Source organism: Erpetoichthys calabaricus, chromosome 11 (genome assembly GCF_900747795.2).
Source record: "Erpetoichthys calabaricus chromosome 11, fErpCal1.3, whole genome shotgun sequence".
Lineage (NCBI taxonomy): Eukaryota > Metazoa > Chordata > Cladistia > Polypteriformes > Polypteridae > Erpetoichthys > Erpetoichthys calabaricus.
This window is the reverse complement of record NC_041404.2, coordinates 96,408,441-96,431,793: the sequence shown is the minus strand read 5'-3', so window position 1 is coordinate 96,431,793 and position 23,353 is coordinate 96,408,441. Positions and strand designations below refer to the sequence as shown.

General features: G+C 41.2%; 1 protein-coding gene across 1 annotated transcript in view; it reads right to left on the bottom strand.

The window, feature by feature from the left end:
* Positions 1-23,353, bottom strand: part of LOC114660743 (cathepsin D-like) — an 80,936-nt gene that overhangs the window by 9,416 nt on the left and 48,167 nt on the right. Inside the window, exons 5-8 of the mRNA XM_028813636.2 lie at positions 12,956-13,155; positions 10,182-10,304; positions 9,175-9,319; positions 8,153-8,251 (exon numbers count right to left, since the gene is read on the bottom strand). Of these exons, the coding sequence (XP_028669469.1) occupies positions 8,153-8,251; positions 9,175-9,319; positions 10,182-10,304; positions 12,956-13,155 (567 nt within the window). The remainder of the gene's footprint in view (positions 1-8,152; positions 8,252-9,174; positions 9,320-10,181; positions 10,305-12,955; positions 13,156-23,353) is intronic.

Below are 23,353 nucleotides of genomic sequence, written 5' to 3'. Positions count from 1 at the left end.
GAAGTAAAAGCAACAAAAGAGGAATTAAAACATTAGCACACCATCCTGGAATGTAGTCCAAAAGGGGGTGAGAAAAAGCTTGGGCTCTGCCCAAGTTCAAAGTGGGGTCAAGATATTCAAGAACCTCTTAAGTTGTTTCAAAACTATAGATGCTATTGTAAATAGCAAACAATTGAGCAACATAATTGGGCAAAATGAAAATAACTCTTTATCTATCAGAAAATTGGAATGACCCCACTTCATAGCTTGAAGGTATTTTCCTCTCAGCATTAAAGTTAACACTAGCATACTATATGACAGTAAACAAGCATGTAGATACATTCATACAGAAAGGAATACCAGTTTTTTCAAAATGTTTGGAACACACAGGGTTTCTAGGGAAGATAAGCCATTAATTTAAGTCCAGTAGTGGGAATGTGACAGTTACTGGTTAAATATGCAAGCAAGGAAGATGCTGAAAGCACAAGAAAATGTGATAACTTGGGCAAGAAAGAAGCTAAATCCTGCCAAGTCAAGATGCATGGTGAAAAGAACAGGTAAAGTAACTAATACAGTACATTCAGGATCCTAAGCCATAGTGAAACAATTTCATCAATACAAAGATTCAGTTAAATGCCTCAGTAACTGGTATGACATAATAGTATCTGGAAAGGGAAATATCAGAAATTTGAAACAGTGGTAAATATGTGGCTGAGTAAGGCTGATTGTTCAGGACTGCCAGGGAAATTCCAGTCTTGGCTTTACCAGCATGGGCGGTTAACTACACTTGTGTGTCTACTGACAGTATACAGTCAAAGTAAAAAGCCTAGGAATTATCTGTGGAGACAACCAGGCACTGCTCATCACTTGTCCAATACAGTCCCCACAGTGAAGCATGGCGGTGGCAGCATCATGCTGTGGGGGTATTTTTCAGCTGCAGGGACAGGACGACTGGTTGCAATCGAGGGAAAGATGAATGCGGCCAAGTACAGGGATATCCTGGACAAAAACCTTCTCCAGAGTGCTAAGGACCTCAGACTGGGCCGAAGGTTTACCTTCCAACAAAACAATGACCCTAAGCACACAGCTGAAATAACGAAGGAGTGGCTTCACAACAACTCTGTGACTGTTCTTGAATGGCCCAGCCAGAGCCCTGACTTAAACCCAATTGAGCATCTCTGGAGAGACCTAAAAATGGCTGTCCACCGACGTTTACCATCCAACCTGACAGAACTGGAGAGGATCTGCAAGGAGGAATGGCAGAGGATCCCCAAATCCAGGTGTGAAAAACTTGTTTCATCTTTCCCAAGAAGACTCATGGCTGTATTAGCTCAAAAGGGTGCTTCTACTAAATACTGAGCAAAGGGTCTGAATACTTAGGACCATGTGATATTTCAGTTTTTCTTTTTTAATAAATCTGCAACAATTTCAAAAATTCTTTTTTTTGTCTGTCAATATGGGGTGCTGTGTGTACATTAACGAGGGAAAAAATTAATTTAAATGATTTTAGCAAATGGCTGCAATATGACAAAGAGTGAAAAATTGAAGGGGGGTCTGAATACTTTCTGTACCCACTGTATAATCTACTTGTGAAATAGTTTTCTCATATACAATATACATTTCATCTGTGCTTATTATTAATTCACAGGGCTTGCTTTTCCTTTTTAAAATGTTATATACATTATTGCTTTTTGTTCTCACTACTATAATTCTATCACTACAAAATGTATTTAAGATATTTCAATATAAGAATAGCTACATAAATGAACCACAGAAATTGTAAAATGATGATGCAGGGAAAATTAACAAAGAGGAAGTGTGAGATATGGTTAAAACTTTGACACCAAAGCAAAGACAATGACAAGACACATTGCAGGGAATAACAAACTCCTTGAAAGACACAACAAAACACTGAATTGTGTGAATTGTCATAAAATTATTGTATTAAAAAGAATGTTTGTGCTCCTACACTTACAAGTATTTCAGAAATATCTCCTTGAATTGCTCAAAATTCTGTTCAAACATGGGTACTCATTACACAGTTCAGGGCACTAACGAGCAGCAACATTTTCTTTTCAGCTTGTGTAGTTTACATTTTTTGATCTCTCTCTTTATTAATCCACACCTTTGTGTATTTTACTTAGAAAAAAAAAATATTTTGTAGTTTGGAGGATTTCATTATTTTTATTTTTGACGGATAAGATCCCCAAATTCTGTTCAATGTTACACCAAATATGTTGGTGATAATATGAAGAATTCTGTATTGAGTATCACAGTATCTTTCTGGCACATGAAACTGAAACACCATTCATTAAAGGTAATAAACTGGGGCTCTAACTATACAAGTGCATCTAAAACAGCATTTACTTGCTAAATTGAAATATATTTCCCACCTCTTCTTCAGGATGGCTGACATGTAACCAGTTACTGAATTTAACAGGGTGATTACTTTTCCCTCACAGGGAGCTTTCAAGAATTTGTTGATTAAGTATAGTAGTAAAGCTTGATGTTACTTGTTCATTCAACTGCCCCTTATCTATTATTAGGACTTGGGAAAAAAAATACTTAAAAAAAGTTTTAGAATATCTGAAAAAAAGATGTAAGGTTTTATATACAGTAGAACCATATATCTTAACCAATAGCATTTTATAATATTTTATGTGATTACCAGTAGCCAGGGCGATATCTTTTCAAATTTTTCGCAAAATTACTTTGAATTTGCCTGGAAAAGTCCTTTGTCTAAAATGCCTGCATCTGTCTCATTCCTCTCTGTCATGTGATTGATGTGCATACTCAGCCTTATCTTTCACCCTGAGAGCTTTTTAGGCTGCAGCAGACAGGACTAATTGCCTCACCCAGCTACATCCCACCGAGCCTTGCTCCACTAATGGAGCCTAGTATCCTTGTTCTGGATAGATTTCCTTGAATTTACAGAAATTATGTTTAGTTTTATTTTTGGATTTCCTTTGTCCACCAGGCCAAGGTTACAATTGTTGAAAGCCCATGGCCAAAATTTAATGATCAATTTGTTGTACTGTTATATAATCAGATTCTGTATGTTCTACTCATATTGGTAAAAACAGTAACAGAACTATCATTTGATCACCATTAGGTGGTGAACTGGCTCAGATAAATGGACCACCTGCAAGAACAATCTACAGAAGACTAATGCGGGCTTCCTTGAACTGGGAACAAATCCCAGATTATTCTTTTCAGTTTAACTTCAATTTTCAGATAAGGAGGAACTGCTAATTCATCTTGTGAAAGGTCAATAGAGCTTGAATGGAACCTGTTAAAGACCTTAGTAACAGAGGCAGATGGAAAAAGCAAAAGCTAAAAGGTTGCTGATGCCCGTCATAGCAGCAATCCTAGAACCCATTGGTGGGCATTAGGGGAAATGGAAGCTATTTGTGAAGTTGAAGAATGAGTCCATCAATGCAATTCTCTGTATTTGACTGGAGCAGCAACAGAGTAAAAAATTAGCAAAAGCTGATTTTTGCAGAACACTGGTAATGTAATGAATTTTGGATATTCTGTAAAAGGTTGTCCTCTCCAGGAATTGCCATCTTATCATGGTGGAGAGGTTTGAGTGCCCCCGTGACCCCGTGTGAGCTAGTGTATGTTGTCTAGAGAAGCAGCTCCTGGTAGGGCCTCCCAAGGCAAATTGGTCCCAGGTATGTGGTCAGAGAAAGAACGATTCACAGCTCCTAATAATGCAGCTCTATAAAGATAAAAAGAGTATCCTACCCAGTATGGGATTACCACAAGGCCCAGCTGGGCTCAGCCCGAAAATGCAATGTGGGGCTGCTCTCCTGTGCAGCTATCACCTACAAGAGGAATAGAGGCCGGGTGCAAAGGCATTAGCAGACTGCAACCCAGACACACAAAGCGACTCGAGATGTGGAATGTCACCTCTCTTGGGTGGATGGAGCTGAAGTTGATGGGTAAGGTGGAGAGCTATCAACTAAATATAGTTGGGCTCACCTACCCCCACTCACATGGTTCTGAAAGCTAACCCCTTGAAAGAGACTGGACTCTCCTTTACTATGTAGTTATCTGGGGGAAAGGCTTGTGGCAGGAGTGGGCTTCTTATTGGGTCCCTGCTTGGTCAATGCCATTTTGGAGTTTTTCCCTTGAGAACGAATGGGCTGCCTCTGTGTTGCTTAAGGTCCCAGAGAGGAGGACTCTGACTGCCATATGTACCTATGCATCAAATGTCACTTCAGAGTACCAGGCCTTTTTGGAGTCACTGTGGGGGAAAAGGGTCCCAGCTGGGAAATTCATATTTCTGCTGTGAGACTTCATCTCCCACATGGGTAAGGATGGAGACACCTGGAAAGGTATGACTAGGAGGAACGTCCACCTTGACCTAATCTCGAGCGGTGTTTTGTTATTGGACTTCTGTACTAGGCATATTTTGTCCATAACAAACACCATGTTCGAACATAAGGTGGTTCATAAGTGTACTTGGTACCAGACCACCTTAGACCAAAGATCTATGATCTGTTTCATAATCATATCATCAGATTTACGGTGTTATGTTCTGGACGCTTGGGTGATGAGAAGAGCAGAGCTGTCAACTAATCACCACCTGGTGGGAGTTGGGCCAGATGGTAGGAAAGGTGTCTGGACAGACCTGGAAAGCCCAAGAGAGTAGTGAGGGTGGACTGGGAATATCTGGGGGAGACCTCTGTCAAGAAGACTTTTAACTTCAACCTTCAAAAGAGCTCTTCCCACATCTCAGGGGAGGCTGTGCCTTATTCAAAGCTGCCATTATGGAAGCTGTGGTTGTAGCTGTGGGTGGAGTTTGGAGAGCTCATGGAAAGAGACTATCAATTGGGCTCAAAGAGGTTCTGGCAAACCATGAGGCGCCTCAGAAAGGAAAGGCAGGGATTCACCCAGGCTATTCTCAGCAAAGGTGGAGAAGAGCCGACGTGGACTGAGGATGTTGTCTGGCAGTGAAGCAACACTTTGAGTAGCTTCTGACTCCAATGAACACAACCTCTCTGTAGGAGGCAATGTCAGAAGCTGATGGGAGATCAATGTCCATTTCCCCCAGGGAGGTCACTGAGGTAGTTAAGCAACTCTAGAGTGGCAAAGCCCCTAGGGTGGGTGAGATCTGGACACTGTGGGGTTGTCATGGCTGACATGTCTTTTCAATGTTGCACGGTCATCTTTAGCTATTCCTCTACAATGGCAGACAGGGGTGCTGGTCCCCATTTTTAAAAAGTGAAACAGGAGGATATACTTCAACTATCAGGGGATTCACACTCCTCAACCTCCCTGGAAAAACTTATACCAGCTTACTAGAAAGGAGACTCCACCCAGTCGTGGAATCTCAGATCCATGAGGAGCAATGTGGATTCCATCCAGGCCATGGAACGTCAGACCTGCTCTGTACCCTCATGAGGATTCTGGAGGGGGTATGGGTGTGCACCCAGTCGGTCTACATGCATTCTGTAGACTTAGAGAGGGCATATGACTGTGTTCCTCAAGTGATTCTGTTGGGGGGTGCTGGGAGAGTATAGGTTTTCAGGGCCCCTAATAAGGGCTATTCAGTCCCTGTATAAACACAGTGAGGGCTGTATCCACATACTCAGAAAAACATCAGCACTATTTCAAGTGGGGCGAGTCTCCGCCACTGCTGTGCTTTGTCTCCTGTCCTGTTTGTAATTTACACGGACAGGATGTCGAAGCACAACCAGGGAGGGGAGGGGGTGCAATCCAGTGGCCTTAGAATCACGTAACTGCTTTTTGTAGATGACATGGTTCTGTTGGCTTCATTGGGCTGTGAACTCCAGGATGCTTTGGGATGGTTGTGACCAAGTGTGAAGCAGAAGGTATGAGAATCAGCACCTTCAAATCTGAGGGCATGGTCCTCGGTAGGAAAAAGGTGGACTGTCCTCACCGAGGGAGAGAGGAGTTACTGCCTCAAGTGGAGGAACTGAAGTACCTCCGGGTCCTGTTCAGAAGTTAAGGTTAAAGAGATGGTGAGATCGACCCACATACTGGGGTGTCGAGCACAGCTATGCAGTCGCCTTTATTGATCTGTAGTGGTAAAGAAGGAGCGGAGTCAGAAGGTGAAGCTCTTGATTTAACAGTTGATCTACATCCCTACTCACTCCTATAGTCATGAGCTTTGGGTAATAACAAAGAATGATATTGTGGGTACAAGCTGCAGAAATGAGCTTTCTATGCAGGTTGGCTGGGCTCTCCCTTAGAGATAGGTTGAGAAGCACAGATATCAGGGAGAGGCTCAGAGTAGAGCCACTGACCCTCCACACTGAGAGGAGCCAACTAAGGTGATTCAGGCATCTGATATGGATGCCTCCTGGACGCCTTCCTGTGGAGGTTTTACGGGCATAAACAGCTGGGAGGATGCCCCAGGGAAGACAGAGGGCTCGCTGGGAGGATTATATTTCCCACATGGCCTAGGAATACCTTGGGATTCCACAGCATGAGTTGGCAAGTGTGGCAGCAGAAAGGGACATATGGGCCTCATTGCTAAGGATGTTGCCCCCATGACCCAACTTTAGGTAAGCTTTGGAAAATAAATGAAAGAACGAATGAATGAATAAATGAATGTCAAAGGTTCTGGTAAACCAATCAGTTACTCAGACAAGTTAGGAATGTTGTCAAACACACTCTTCTCAGCAACGGTGGGAAAACATTGAACAAAATGTTAGATACTGTCAAGAGGTAAAAGAGAGGTATCACACCCCATGACCTCCCTCAGAAAAGCTTCATCAAGGATACTGCACCACAGACCTCATCGGATATTTGAATCTCAGATCCAAGAGTAGCAATATAGATTCAATCTAGACCATAAAAAGGTGGAACAACTTTTTTTTCCTGCACATGACATATCATGAAAGTCTGATGATCCTGCTTTTATATGTCTGTGAACTTGAGAAAGTTTGTAACTGAGTGGGATTCTGGGGCCAATGCTCTGTAAAATTTACCCCATGGATTTGAAAAGCAACAGCTGTTTTCACATAATTTGTTTTCATTTGAGATTCTCATTTTTATACACAGTATATTAAACTGCATCAAAAACATGGGAATATCCAGTTTAAGAATTTAAGGAAAGTACCTAATCTAAATTCATGCATTATAAAGGTGTGTAAAGGTTGATATAATTTGTTTTAGAATGAACTGTATTACAAATCTGTTATTGAGGCAATAAACATGATATGTTGATTCAAACTGAGTTCTTCCTGCCGTTAATTTCTGTTACAAGGATAAAATTAAACTGTTCAACAAACTACTCCTTACATCACATTGCTTTCTTCAGCAGGATGCAGACCTGGTCATACTGTAGCCCAATGCCTATTAATGTATTATTTACCCATTTACACACCTTTATAATGCATGAATAGTTGCAACTTTAGATTAGGTACTGCAAAAACCTCCACAACCAATGAATAAACGGTTTATAAACATGTGCAAACCTGTATAATGCATGAAGAGTTTCAACTTTAGATTGGGTACTGCAAAAACATTTACAACTAATGAATAAATGATTTATAAAAATGCACAAATGATTACAATGGACAAATTGTTTAAAACATCTACAATTCATGAATAACTGATTTGAAATCATGCAAAGTGTGAAAGCTGGCAAAAATTCTTGCAGTGTTACAAGCATGCCAGAACATTAAATAAGCAGTTTTACAGACTGCACGACTCATGGACCACACACTCGCATATGATAAATAAAGCATGTGTAACTTAATATTTAAAGATATTTGTCCCTAATCAGCTAGACATTAGTGGATGCAGTGTGAACATGAGTAATGTGCTAACAAACGGTAAAAATGCCTTACTAACCATTTGTTAGGAGTTTAGGATCCATGGCTTGTAAAATGCTGGTGCCAACATATGCACTAATGTATTTGACTACTTTCGGGCAAACTGATAAAAAAAGTGGAAATAAAACCCAAGATTTAACAATTGAAATTTACACATACAAACACATAAATTAATATTAGGCTGAATGAATTGCACAATACTGCTTAAACTGACACACACCAAACTGCAAGGCATTGCTGTAAGTGCTGCTAAGTTTAAGAGGAAGGAAATAAAAAGGAAATTGCTAACCAGAACATCTAAAATGATCTTTAACTACCAGAAAACTGAAATCCAGGAAATGATAAGTAGAATAACTACTTACCTTAACAACATAATCATGGGCAGTCAAGTTGAACTGCTTCCCTCCAAGAATAAAGGTCACTATAGGAAGAGAGGGGATCTGCTCGCAGTCAACCATATACTGTAACAGAACACATACATACATTCATTACAAAACATTTACTTGGCCACTTAATCTGTTTATCCTCCCTCTCACTGTTTCTAATTATAAAGGCTTTATTTTTCCCCAGAAAAAGACAACAGCTTGGGACTTGTTCCTAATTAGTGATGAGTGAACCTTGTAGAACTTGCTTTGCTGTGAGTTCAGCAAAATCACAGAAATATTTGCAAACTTCGTCAAACTCAGTGAAATGCCTTTAACTCAATGGGGAAACGAGGAAGAAAACTGGCTTTGAGTGGATTATAATGATGCTAAAGTCTTTAAAGTGCCCCTGAGGGCTGGAGAAAAGCCTGACAACTATGCTGGACCAATAGTGGAGGCCAAAAATGTAACCTGAGCTGTCTGCCCACAGTGTTAACCACTTTACCACCTTGCCTCAAACAGCAAAAGACGCAGATAGAAGCAATGCAACAAATAGCCACAGAAGTAGCAATAACTAAATAAAATATTGATCCTTGCACTTTTTTGTTTTTATTGATTTAGAGCATATCCTGTGCTTGTTGATGAAGGCAGGGGAAGAGGGAGGGCTTCTTTAAGGCTTATTTTGTGATCATACCTGGGCACATAATTAGCCATGTGGTGCTACAGTGTCAACACCCAGGGATCAGTGTTATACATCCGGTCACTGTACTGATCAAATTTTCATTATTGCCAGCTAATGTACTCCTAAAATGAAAATAATGCCAAGTTTTTTGTTTTTTTAAACAAATGTGGGGTGGAAATCCAGTACGGTTTTTCAACTTTTGGGGCCCACTTTTACTTCTTTAAGTTCACTGATGACTGATGAAAAAGCAGAGTTTGGGGTTATGTTACTAAAAAGTCAAAACAGCCTCTAATTCATAGGTTTTAATACTCTTGCTTCTCTGCATTTTACTGGCTCTTACCTCTCCCATGAAAAGTGGTTTGGCCCCAATTGCTTTTTGCAAAGAACGAATCTCTTGAGTTGGACCAACTATTAAAGAAGTGCCTGTGTCCACAATGGCTTGGCAGCCACCCTTGCATAGTGACAACTGTTTCCCAACAGAGATCCTGAAAAGATTCAATAGACAAAATAAGCAGAGTCAGACATTGTGTAATTGGTATTGCCATGAAGTAACTCTGTCAAATAGACCAGGCTAAAATTCCAGACAGCTGGTTTTTAATTCTAAATAAGAGAGACAATCACAGAAAATTGTAAAGTGTCTCAAATCAAGCAAGAGAGATCCTCAAAAAATGATCAGAAAAGGTGGGGAGTGCAAGGGGATACATGTTGTGTAAATGCAAGGTTATAAGAAGAGAAATTATCAGGGCCTGAGAGATAGCAGACTACAGGTGTGATTTGGGCCCCTATTTCAATATTAAGGGAAAAATTATATTTTTCTCCCACACATGGCCACCAATGCTTTTATGTTATGAATTGTCTGAGTTCAAAGGGCCTTAGTATTGAGCATCATTCCCCAGGCAGTATTTACTCCAAAACTTCTAGGAAGGGAGCAAGCAGTACAGGAGGAGTCTAGAATGCCTGACATCAGCATTAGTAAAGCCAAGGATTTCAATGCTTGTTAAATATACATAAATGTGTTGCAGCATTTTAATTTTGGCATAGATATCAAATGTGGTGCAGTGAGAAAAGTGTAGAGGAAGAACAAACAGAGATGTGGGGAGATATTATCTCACTATTGCACCATGTCTCTGATTCATATAGGTCAGCTACATTAACCAGCCTCTGTAGACATACAGAGGTTGCTTTTTAACAGCTACTTGTGCTGTGGTTTCTGATACTATACTGTTATCCCATATGTGGGAAATATAAATCTCAGAATTAAGTGTAGTGATCGGGTAACTGCTCAGGAGGCAATGCAGAATGTTACACATAGACAAAAAAGTCAATAGCAAATGCAACCTCACATACCCATCAGCTTTGATCTCCCAGTATGCCTTGCGTGTAACATTGACATAATGGAATTCTCCCTTGAAATACTTGGAATCAACACCTCCCAAAATCAGCTCTCCACCCACTTTACCAGCTGGATCTCTGACAACATAAACAGAGAAAGAAATGACAGTCAATTGTACCAAAAAGGAATGGCAAAGCATTTTCAAATAATGATGCACATGCGCGAGAGAGGCAGAGACGGATTCAATCTCATTCAAATGGTGACTGAAATATAAAATAAACACTTCCACAAAGGTATAATGAAACAAGTGTGCTATTATTCAAGAATAAAATTCGAGTAACAACAAGATACTAAGAAGACATGATTCACCAGTGTTTGTGTCTCTGGTTATACCCCTTCAGCAATATCTTTTACAGGCTGCAAAACTTTACACCAGCTGTTACAGACTTAAGTCAAAGGCTTCTTCTTTTTGGGCATATACACCATCAGCATTACACTGCCAAATCTAAACACTAGCCTGGCAAATTGCTTGTGTACTAAAGTGACTATAGCTGCAGGTGGAAGTCCCATTTTACTTATGGTGTTGTGTCACGGCGCAGCAGTCTATTAGCCAGGGAAAATGCTGTGAAGAAGCTGTCTGTTGTCATGGTTCTACATTTGTCCAGAAACGGCTCCATAAGCTTTATGACCACAGACTCGGAAAGTGTTTGCCTTGGGTTGTAACTCAAAACACAGTTTCCAACAAAATGTTGCCAGACGTCCGAAATTGCAGCAAATCTGTCATTTTTCACATGTTCTGCACAGGTGTCTTTGTTGTCAAAGTGCAAATGCCATATGGTAGTCTGACATCGTATCTTTGATTGCCGGTACAACAGATAGTTCTGAGTAGGCATCAGCCACAGCACCAACTGTGGTTATCTCTGCTCTTGTGAAAAGAATGGAGATAAATGCAATCAACTCAGAGAGGGAGAGGCAAGTTCGCTGTACCATGGGAACATCACTGAGAGAATAAAATTGAATAAAAAAACAAGTGCTAGTTTTTACAAGTAGCCAAAATTTACACCGGGCGTTACAAACTTAAATCAAATGTGTGTTTTTATTATATTGTAGAAATAATAATAATAGCAGCTCACTACTCAAAATGTGGAGCGCCTGGTCTCAAACCTGGGACCTCCGGGTTATAAGGCAGCAGTTCTTACCTCCGTACCATTCAAGAATATGTGTAAACTCCCTGTCGATTGACATTTGACCTTGAGTTTTTAACTCGCTCACAGCCACATGTAAATCGAATGTTTTTCTTTTTTGGTTATATTCTTAAATAAACTAGGGGGGCAAGCCCTCCTGGTGCCTTTGGTACCCAACCCCCAGTTAATTATATTAGTAAAATCTGTAAATGTACAAAAGAAAAATTATTTATTGGAGTCAAAATCACAAAATTTTATATATATGTAAAAGAAAAATTATTATTTAACGGAGTAAAAATCATGAAATGAGAATAAAATATTTACTCTCTTATTGACTGAAGTATTCCTGTTAAACTGAGGTCCACTATGCCTGAGTATTTATAAGAGACTAAATAATCTTTCCATTCATTTTAACTGACAAAAACCACGACTTTCTTGATATTTTAGTTTATAATTTAAAAACGGAATAAGAATCTGAAAATCTAACATCATCATATTAAAGGTCGATAAATTTTGAAAAGAATGATACCAAACATACTGTATATATGTAGGTTTTAAAATAAGCCTGATTTAAAGCGTGGCAAAAAAAGTGACATAAAAACGTCACATAAAATCATTGCACTTTTAGGCTTAGGATTATATATATATGTAGAGTAGATAAAAGTGCACGTGTTTATTTGATACTGGGACTAAAGTCTTCACACATTATACACTTCATGCCATTATTAGTATAACATGGAAAAAGGTTCTGCTTTAGGTATGTGTTCAGCATTTCTTGCATTTCCTTTCATCCTACACTTACCCAGATCTTTGTAGACACGGAACACACATGAAATGCATGTATTCCAAATAACGATATACTGTATTATTTACCCTATACAACCCCAGGCACCTCACATGCTGATAAGGAGCCTTGAGCTAGGAGAGCTTTTTGCCCATGCTGAGCTCTGTCAAGGTGGGGGATGGGAGAGCAGGCTGCTTGCTGCTTGTGCTGATCGACACATTTACAAAACAAAAGACGCTGATGGAGAGGTGCGAAGGGATTTAAGGTGGGTCGGTTTTTTCATAGGCTTCAGGAATTGTAGTGTTAAATGTGAAAGTTGTACCCAGCACTTAAGTCATATTATTCTAGAACAATGATTGCCTCCTGATGTCAAGTTACAAGTTGTTTCACACTTATACTGCTAGAAAAAAATGATTTTTTTCACTTTAAGAATGGTTGTGCTAAGCAGACAGAAATATCTGGAAATACCAGAAAGATTTGCTGAAGGATAGCCTTCCAAACTAGTCTAGTCATCTGAAAGTTAAGAGACAAGCTCTAGGGAACCAGGAGAGAGAGTAAAAGAATTCAAAAACCTGACAAAGTGAGGTGTGTTTCATCAAACAAACAGCTGAGATTGTTATTCCTTTTAAACATTATTTGTATACCCTCGTCCAATTAACTGTCCATAAGGCTCAAGGCTCAATTTATTAATGCTCTGCATAGAAGCAATTATAAGAACAAGTAAAGAAATAGAGTAAAGAAAGCATGTGGGCCACCTCTGTTCACATGTTCATCCATCAATCATCAAACCAGTTTAATTTGGATTTGGACCATATAATACCTGTTCAAGTAAAAAGAGAAAATGTTCTGTGGCAGCTTCTTCTGCTGCATTGCAGTATCAAACAATGGAGGGGCTCCTTGCACAGATATCACAGGGTAGGCCATTCCTAAAATACCATCAAAATGTGCTGCCACAAACATGATGCCTGGCTGTTTCACTGCTTCTCCAAACAACTGATTGGTCACAACTAGGTCTCCAATCTGAAAAGGAAGGAAAACACAATTAAATAAAGAGTTAAATGCAGTAATTTGAAAACAGCAAGGTAATTTTATTAAGTATTATCTTTCTTTATGGCCAATGTGTTTTGTACAGTTGACTAATCACATACGAAAAATCACATGCTATTTGAATGCTTCCACTCATATTTCAGGGCTAAGCAATAATGCTGATACCACTGTGGTGTAGATTGTGAATAGTTTATTTTTAACTGTTGATATGACAATTAATTGTTCAGTTCTTGTACTAATGGACCACTAAGCAGTTTTAAATAGTGTGTAATTCTGTTCTAATTCAATGTCTTGAATTTTATCTGGTTTGTACTTTTTTCATGGTTTCAGTTTTATCTATCTGGAAGATATCAGTTAGTGTCTTCTAGCGTATCAAAATCTACTTAGGTCTATATACCTATAAGGCTACATGTTGTCACACACGGGAGACTAGGAGGGAGCTGAATGGACCAAGTGGAGGTAATTACCTGCCAGGCCCGGGGGTGGTGGGGTGCTCTAAACCTACTTCTGTTATCTCTGCATGCCAAATACAGTAAAACCTGCCTGATTTATCATCACTTCCGGTTCCGGTGGCCAGACTGACGTCACTTCTGGTTTCGGCGCCCAGAATTAAGTAACTTCCAATTGCGGCCAGATGACATCACTTCCAGTTCACGGCATATAAAACCACCATCTTCCAAAACCTCATCAGTTCAGTCCTAGAAATCAACCTGACCACAACAATAACAACTTGTTTTCTTTAACCCAGGGGTCCCCAACCCCGAGTCCGCGGCCCACTACCGGTCCGCAGCCGTCTGATAGCCGAGCCGCGAGAGAACTGCTGGCAACGGCAACTCACTCAGACTTTTCAGAACGCTTGGCGGGCGGGGCTTTGCAGCGGTGCAGAGTGAGGAGAGACACCGAGGTGAGAGACTATTACAACAAAGTATTTTTATGGTCCCGACAATTTCCACATATGACATGAGTCTAAAGAAATCACGTTACTACGAAGTACATTCAACAGATGCTTTCATTACAACGAAGTGACCTTGAAATGCTTGAACGAATCATCTACAGAGCAGTTAGATCTGTGGTCGTAGCTCAGATGTGCACGTTTGCACAACGATCCCCAAACAGAAACACTGCAAAAAAATCTCTTTCTTCGAACTTTCCTCGTACTGTTTTTTTTATTTTTTGCTGTTTTTGTTTTCTGTGGTTTTCATTGATTCCTTTTGCTTATTGCTTGTCAACATTTGAAAAACATCCATTGGAATTTAACTCATTGTCACCCTCCTATAGAAACGGCAGACACGAAAAAAAGATTGCAGTGTTAATGTTTGTGATGTGCAATCTGTTGGATTGGCAAATGTAAAGCATATGTCTTTGTTATATGCAAAAAAAGAAGAAAAATCTCAGATCGCAAACGTATGCGAACTGCTTAATAACTTTAATAATAATAGAAATGTTATGTAAATTGTGTATAAAACTGCCCCCCCTTCCCCCCCCAACCAACCTCCCACGACCGGTCCGTGGAAAAATTTGCATCTAATAAAGTGGTCCTTGCTGTCAAAAAGGTTGGGGACCACTGCTTTAACCTATTGCAGCCAGGGACAATATACAGGTGGCTGCCCCAAACCTTTCCAGCATGTCGAGACTCATTTTTTTAAAAGTGGCGTAGTCGGCAGGATGGCCTCCTTGTGGAACCGGAAGCCAAACTAACCCAAAGTCTAAACACACCCTCATCCCAACCAACTGAAGACCTATCAGGTAGGAGGAGTACCGTTCTTGTGTTACAGAGTTGGGGTCGGACAGTGTGTGTTGGGGGGATCTGGAGCTTGTTCCGATCCAGTCCTCCCTAAAGAGAACCTGGGACCGTAGGCAGAGGACCTACAGGGGAGGGCCAGGTTCAGAAAAGAACACAGTGGTGACCTGTTATGGGCTCCTGAGGATAAGGACTGACCCAAAAATCCCCACAAAGGAAAAATCTTTTGACAAAGTTGGGGGCGCCACGTGTTGGCAGGCAAGGATATAATAAGGAAATATAACCTAGAAGAGTCTTTCCAAACACAGGCAATGACACTGTGGCAGAAAGTCGGGTGTTGGCTACGGCCATATAAGAAAAATGCCCGCAAAAATTGTTGAAAAAGTATCCTGTACCATATTAATAAATAGTCTTCCCTCTAAGCTTGCCCAGCTGACCTGGGGACAATCATATAATAGCATGGATTCCCTGGTGGGAGTCATCAACAATTTACTTGTGTTGAACCTGTGTCCTGCCTGTGTGTGTCCGGGTTAGGTGGCTTCATATAGCATCCAAGATGGGACTCCTGGCAGTCTGTTGGCAGGAGCCCCTTAAATAATTTTGTGGCCCAACCCGACACAGCAGCGTGAAGCATACAGCAGTGCAAGACCCGAGGACCGATTGCCCCTGGGAACATTTAGTTCTTTTCCGTACACCTACCTAATAGACAGTGAACGTGCAAATCCGTCCAGATTGCCAAACCATGCCGATTCAAGGTGCGATTGCAGAGCGAACTCGGAGGAAGATCTGCACCTGTTGCTGTCCAAAGGACGTCTGCCGGAGGTGGATCACCTGGACCAATCCAAGGGAGGAGGGGTCAGTGGGGGGCTGGACTGCCCTCCACAAAGCAGGTAAGAGAGCGGACGGCGTGTATCGGAGCCCTGTAGATGCTTGGCTACAAGCGGGGCCGATGAACGTCCGCTTTAATGGACTCCCAAGGGAGCTGGTGCAGGATGTGCACTAGCTCGATGGCTCCTGGCCGGCGGCTCAGGATGAGAGAATCCCAAATCCAGTGCCAGCCAAGATAATTATCCTGCTCTTGACTGTACAGGATTTGGAATCTGTCCTCCAACCTGTACAGTCTCTCTTAGGGGCAATCGACCTGCTGAAGCAGACAGTCAACAGGATGGAGAGGACGGACGAGGTGCCATTGAAGGGACTCTCCAACCAACTTGACGTGGCGGTACAGGTGAGTGGTTCTTGTACCGTAAATAATAACGGAAACCTGAGCAAATTGAATCTGGAAGGAATCCCTGATGGAATTCGAGTAGCAACTAGTCCGACAATGGATCGCTGTGTGATGACGGACTGTGCGGTGGGGGTGGAAATGACTGAGGCGCAAGAGAGGGGTCGGCTTGTATGTGCTGGCACCCAAAGCGCTCCACCCCAATTACTGGCGGTGGTCTCACACAAGTCGAGAGGGGTGCAGACGGCATGGGGTCTCTTCTTGTCTCATAGAGAGACTCAGACTGTCGCTGCACCCCAGATTATAAGGAGGATCCGGAAAGTAAGGCCGGGTCTCCGAACACTGCAGCATGTGAGCCCCTGTGCTCGCAAGTGATGGAGGGACGCTCTCAGCCCAAAGGGGCGGTCCAACCCCAGCTGAGTGCGAAGCAGAGCAGGCGTTCCCACAGTACTTCAATGTCTGGACAGCACAGATGTGTGGTTGGGTGCGGCACTGTTACAAGTGCCATCAAGTTGGTCATGGGTGGAGACACTGCTGAGAGAAGATCTCCGTAGAAGCCTGGAGAAGGCATTGGTGCAGCGCCTCCTCATTCCCCTTGTGCTTATATTTTACAGGACGAAACCGTGGCCTGGATGAGAGCAGCTCCCCATCCTATAGAACAGCCCTTGCATGACAAGACACTTTACCCAGCAAGGCTCAGCTGAGGGAGGGGCAGTGTGATGGGTGGCCGTGGTCACTACCTGACTGGGATGCCAGCAGAGTGGAAGGACCAGTGGAGAGGGAATAGGTGAGGCAATATCTCCCCTGGGACACTAGAGGGCAGTCCCCTGGGTGGCTGTGGCACCATGGATTCCCATAGGGCATGTCAGGAGCTGGAGTTTGGTAACGCCCTGTTATGTTCCATGGGGGCTGCCGGGGGAGCTGCAGAGCCCTATAGAGGACCTCCAGCACACCTGGGAGTGATTCCAGGTAATACTGATGAGCCACCTACAACACTCCCGGGACCTGAATAAGAGGAGCCGCCTCACTCCATTGAATGGCCAGAGTCGAGAGCAAGAAGACAAAGCCTGAGGAGGAGTGGAGGCGGATGGACTGGCAGCAAGAAGGGACTGTGTATTGGTGCTGGTGATGGTGCACTTTAAACTGTAAATAAACCGGGTGTTGTGTTGAACCTGTGTCCTGCCTGTGTGTGTCTGGGTTAGGGTGGCTGTACGCCCCCTGGTGGCTTCACATAATATACAATTCTTCACAAACTGCTTTTTCTTTACATTATATTTTTCTTCTAGTAGAGATAAGAAACTCAAATGTGTAATAAACATAAATCTATTTCCTTGAACAAAGAGAAAAAAGAATATTGCAACATTTATTGCTGTATTACAGATCAAGATGATAATGTAAACCAGGAAAAACTGACAAAAAAAAAAAAACTTACATAAGTACCACAATTATGGATTATAGAGATAGGGTGAGCAATTTAGATTAGGGGTCCCCAACCCCCGGTCCGCCGCCGTCTGACAGCTGGGCCGCGAGAGAACTGCCGGAAACGGAGACTCACTCAGACTTTTCAGAACGCTTGGCGGGCGGGGCTCTGCAGTGGCGCAGAGAGAGGAGAAAGACCGAAGTGACAGAGTATTACAACAAAGAATTTTTACGGTCCCGACAGTTTCCCCATATGACACGAGTCTATAGAAATTGCATTATTACGAAGTACATTCAGCAGATGCTTTCATTACAACGAAGTGACCTTGAAATGCTTGAACGAATCATCCACAGAGCAGTCAGATCTGTGGTCGCAGCTCAGTTGTGCACATTTGCACAACGATCCCCAAACAGAAACATTGTAAAAAAAAATCTCTTTCTTCGAACTTTCCTCGTACTGTTTTTTTTTTTGCTGTTTTTGTTTTTTGTGGTTTTCAGTGATACCTTTTGCTTATTGCTTGTCAACATTTGAAAAACATCCATTGGAATTTAACTCATTGTCACCCTCCTATAGAAACAGCAGACACGAAAAAAAAGATAACAGTGTTAATGTTTGTGATGTACAATCTGTTGGAATGGTAAATGCAAAGCATATGTCTTTGTTATATGCAAAAAAAGAAGAAAAATCTTGGGTTGCAAACGTATGCAAACTGCTTAATAACTTAATAATAATAGAAGTGTTATGTAAATTGTGTTTTAAACTGCCTACACAGTATTTTATGCTCCAGTACAGGACTATCCGGTATTATAAGTAACTAGACAAAGAGCCCGTTTCACCAATGTAAGATGAAACGGGCATGAGTTTGTGTCAGCAGTGTATGAAGAACAAACGATAAGTAACGAAGAAGTTGTTTTGTAATGATTGTAGTCCGCATTACTCATTACTGTACAGGCTTGTACTGTTAGTTGATGAATTTTCCAGGCCTATAGTATAATATTGAATGATGAATGTTCCAGTACAATATGGAATAGTAATAAGTATAAGCACCACAAACCTGATATAGGTGTATTGAATGAATGCATAATTGAATCAGAATACGTAATTAGGCCTCGAGCTGTAGTCGAAATCGCCTTTCAGGCCTCTAGAGCTTAATCGAAGTCGCCTTTCTCTTTGAATTTTTGCGGCCGTAAATCTGCCGCCTGCCGTGATGTTGGGGTTGGATGTCGGTCTCGTAAGGTTTTTTGGGCAGCTGCACAGAAGGCGACTGCAAATTCGGCTTCGGACGGACGTGAGTGATTAAGTGAGGAGGCAGGCGAATTATGTATTAAGATGAGTGGAAACTCTACTGTTGTGTGTGGATGAAGATAATCAAGAAACAACACGCAGAACGACAAAGCACTGGTAACCTGTTACTACTATTAATAGACTTGGATTCATTAGCAACAGGTCAAGTGCAATTAAATTAAGCAAATTAAATTAACAAATTTAGGGGCTGATCTAAAAAATGTAACTGCATAAAAGTTTTGCGAAGTAATCACATGCATATATCCATTTTCTATTATCCTTATGTTATAAATGTTATGTTATAAAAATTGCATAATTTTGTTTATTTCATCAAGCATGTCTATTATCATGGTGAAAGTAAGTCTTTGGCCATGTTTCAAACCACAACAGACAAAGTGAAAGTGTTAATGTAGACTTTCTCCAAATTATGAACCTTTTCATAAATTGTACAGATCCCCTCATATTTCTGCCTTTCCGGCCGGAAAATACAAACAGAGATCCTACATTCGATCACCTGCAATAATCTGCTAACCCTAGGGTGGAAATATGAAATTACAAATGTAGCAGTGCCACATGAGTGTTGTTGTTTATTGTGTTTGCACTCTGTCGCGTCTTGTCTCATCACCCTGTTTAAACTAGTTATGTGTTTGTTTAAATGTCGTCCCTGTAAGAAGAAATGGGGAAGGCTGTTGCGGGGTGGCAGTGACCCCTGGAAACGTCAGAACCGGAGTTTTCCATTATATCCGGCTCATTATTATTTAAACAGAAAGGAGGGAAAGAAGAAAGAGAGAGGAGAGAGAAGGAGATTCTACTAACTGCTACTAATCATTAATTTCTGCTTTCATTCACATCGCGTCAGTTTTCCAGTTTGTTTCTCACTCGGCCAGATTATTGCAATGGATTCATCTACAGAAACCCCGGGGTTGGACATTATTTTCCACCATCGCCAAGGAATCACGGTGAGCTTGTTCCAGTATTTCATTCGGGAGAATCAAACACAAACATTTTGGGACAGTTATCAGTAATTTGGCCAGTTATTTACCCGGACTCATTTCACATTCATTACCATCTCAGTTATCATTCGTTGCTATTATTTGTGTTGTGTGTTTGTTATTCATGTGAAGGAACAAGGGAAGATTTATTACTGTATACAGTGATCCCTCGCTATATCGCGCTTCGCATTTCGCGGCTTCACTCCATCGCGGATTTTATATGTAAGCATATTTAAATATATATCGCGGATTTTTCGCTGCTTCGCGGGTTTCTGCGGACAATGGGTCTTTTAATTTCTGGTACATGCTTCCTCAGTTGGTTTGCCCAGTTGATTTCATACAAGGGACGCTATTGGCAGATGGCTGAGAAGCTACCCAACTTACTTTCTCTCTCTCTCTTTCTTGCGCTGACGTAGGGGGGTGTGAGCAGGGGGGCTGTTCGCACACCTAGACGATAGGGACGTTGCTACCTTCTGTGTACAGCTGCTTCCTGAAGGACATGCTGCATGGTGCTTCGCATACTTAAAAGCTCAAAGGGCACGTATTGATTTTTGACTTTGTTTTTATCTGTCTCTCTCTCTCTCTCTTCCTCCCTGCTCCTGACGGAGGGGGTGTGAGCTGCCGCCTTCAACAGCTTTGTACCGGCGGTGCTTCGCATACTTAAAACAGCCCTATTTGATTTGTTTGCTTTTCTCTCTCTGATACGCACTCCGTTGAAGAGGAAGATATGTTTGCATTCTTTTAATTGTGAGACAGAACTGTCATCTCTGTCTTGTCATGGAGCACAGTTTAAACTTTTGAAAAAACTTTTGGTTTGGTCCGTTTATAGGAGATGGACGTCTGAAGCAGAGCTCCGCTAGCAGCGGCTTTATCTTCCCACGTATTTCATATTATTTAGAGGTATCCTGTATTTAACCCGACCAAGGAACTTCCACTACAATATACAAGCATGAGTAACAAGAAGAAAAGTCAGAAAGAACCAGAAAAGAAACTTAAAGCTGCATCGAAGTCCGGACAGACTTCCGGCCTGAGTGCAGGTGTAAGGTATGGCATCACGGAGACTGACCTGGAACAGGCAGAAGAGTGCGCAGAATTCCTGGGGCCCCGCTCCATTGTATCGTCTCCAGTCGAGAGTGAAAATGGGAGCGAAGGCGCAAGTGATACAGGTCGCGAGGGATCGCCGATTACTGAGGATCATTCGAGACTAGAAAGGGCTCTGCAGGACGTGCTCTCATCTACTCATCGCGAGCCTGTAACAGGAGCTGCATTTTCACTTGCGGAGCACGAAAGCAGAAGCGAACTGTCCGAACTGAAAGAGATGATCGCTACACAGATAGCTACACAGATAGCTACACAGAAAGAGATGAACACTACACTGGCCACTGCCATGGTTACGGCCATGAATGAGCTTAAGAAAGATAACACAAATGATCTTAAGAAGGTGGCCACTGAGCTCAAGAAGGATAACAAAGATAAGGAAACGCGTCTATTTGAACGTTTCGACGTGAACTTTAAAGGCATGTTGGAGAAATTAGTGGAACACATTGAAGAAACTAACTCCAAACTGAAAAGGCTTGATGATCATATTAATGACGTTTCAGACCAGCTGGAAGACGTTAAGCAGGGACTCACGGCTCGAGTGGAAACAGCGGAACAAATGGCATCTAACGCCGATGAAAAAGCCACAGCTGCGAACTCGGAATACAAAAAACTTGGAGACAGACTTGCAGCCCTGGAGGATGGGTGCAGAAGAAATAATATAAGAATTGAGGGTATACCTGAGAAACGAGAAAGCTCAAGCCCAGTGAAATTTGCAGTAGAATTACTGTCTAAAATAATTGGAGATGACTTTAAACTCGACAATGAGATAGCCACGGCTTATCGCACAAAGATACCAAGCGCCTTTAAATCTAGGTCTTTTATTGTCCGCTTCGAACGACTAAGATGTAAGCTTGATGTGATGGCACTTCTCAGACACAAGCAAGAGATTATATTCGAAAATAATCTTATTCGTATTTTTCCCGACTTCTCACCATCAACAGCTGCAAAACGCAGATCCTACAACGACATTAAAAGGATGCTACGGGAAGCCGATATCAAATACAGCCTCTTGTATCCTGCCAAACTGAAAGTGGAAGTTCAAGACGGACATTATATTTTCTTCAGCAAAGAAGAAGCTGAAAAAGAATTAAAGAAGCTGTTTCCGACACTTTTTTTGAAAGTTAATTAAAATTAAAGAGCCGTATTCTATCAAGGCACGGGAAAGACCGATGATCTGATCGCTGGATCCATGTTTAAAGAGACTGGTATTATAATTATACATCTCTTATTCTCTTTTTTTAAAATTTTTTTTATATCTGGACTTTATATGTTATATGTTTATGTTTTAATCAGAGTTATAGAGCTATAGACGTGAGTGTGAAAATGTGGAAGTGATTAAAGTAGGATTCGTTTTATTTATTTATTTTTTTATTTCTTTTCCTTTTTTTTTTTATTTTATTTTATTTTTTTTTAATTTATTTATTTATTTATTTATTTTATTTTACTATACCTTAAAGTAGACTGTTTAACTTCATACCCTTGGTTTAATGCTTGTTCTACTATTTATACAATTACCATTATACTATTACAGTATGAATTACCAGGTTTATCCTGGACTAGTTTTTAAAATCACTCCCAGGGTTGTTTTTTTTTTTTTTTTTTTTTTTTTTAACCTTAATATCTTAACTTAAAAGCGCTGAAGATTATTTCAAGATTAAATATTGTTAATGAGAACATTTTCGGCAGATAGTATTAAGGATTTAACTGTAAAAGATATCTCTGTTTTAATTCTGTAACGCCGCTGCAGGGTGGGGTTTGTTTTGTTTTGGACGTGCTCTGTCTCTTCGTATGTCAGAGGACTGGAACATCGCGAAGTGGGGTCTAGCCTCATGTGGGGAGGCAAAATGGGGGGGTGGGGGGATAAAGGGGGGAGAGAAGGAGAGCAGGTTATATCTAATCTATTCTTATAATCCTTATAATTATAAATATCAATGCAGCAACAGGCTAACATGCAACAACTCCTGGGGAATCTTGAAACTAAGATTAAAACTGCCATATTACCAATTAAAACTATAAAATGACATTAAAAACTCAGAATCAATGTCTCCATGATGGGACAGTTAACTTTGTGAGCTGGAATGTTAAAGGCCTGAATCACGAATTAAAGAGAAAGAAAGTATGCTCTCACCTAACAGGCTTAAACGCTAAAATAGTATTTTTACAGGAGACCCACTTACTAACCAAGGATCAGTTCAGATTACAAAAAGACTGGACTGGCCAAATGTTCCATTCTAGCTTTATAAAGAAAACTAGAGGGGTGGGAATTCTCATACATAGAACAGTTCCTTTTGTAGCATCAGAGGTAGTGTCGGACCCTGAAGGGAGATATGTGATGGTCATGGGCAACTTATATAACAGTAAAATGATTTTGATAAATGTTTATGCACCCAATGTTGATGATAAGGAAT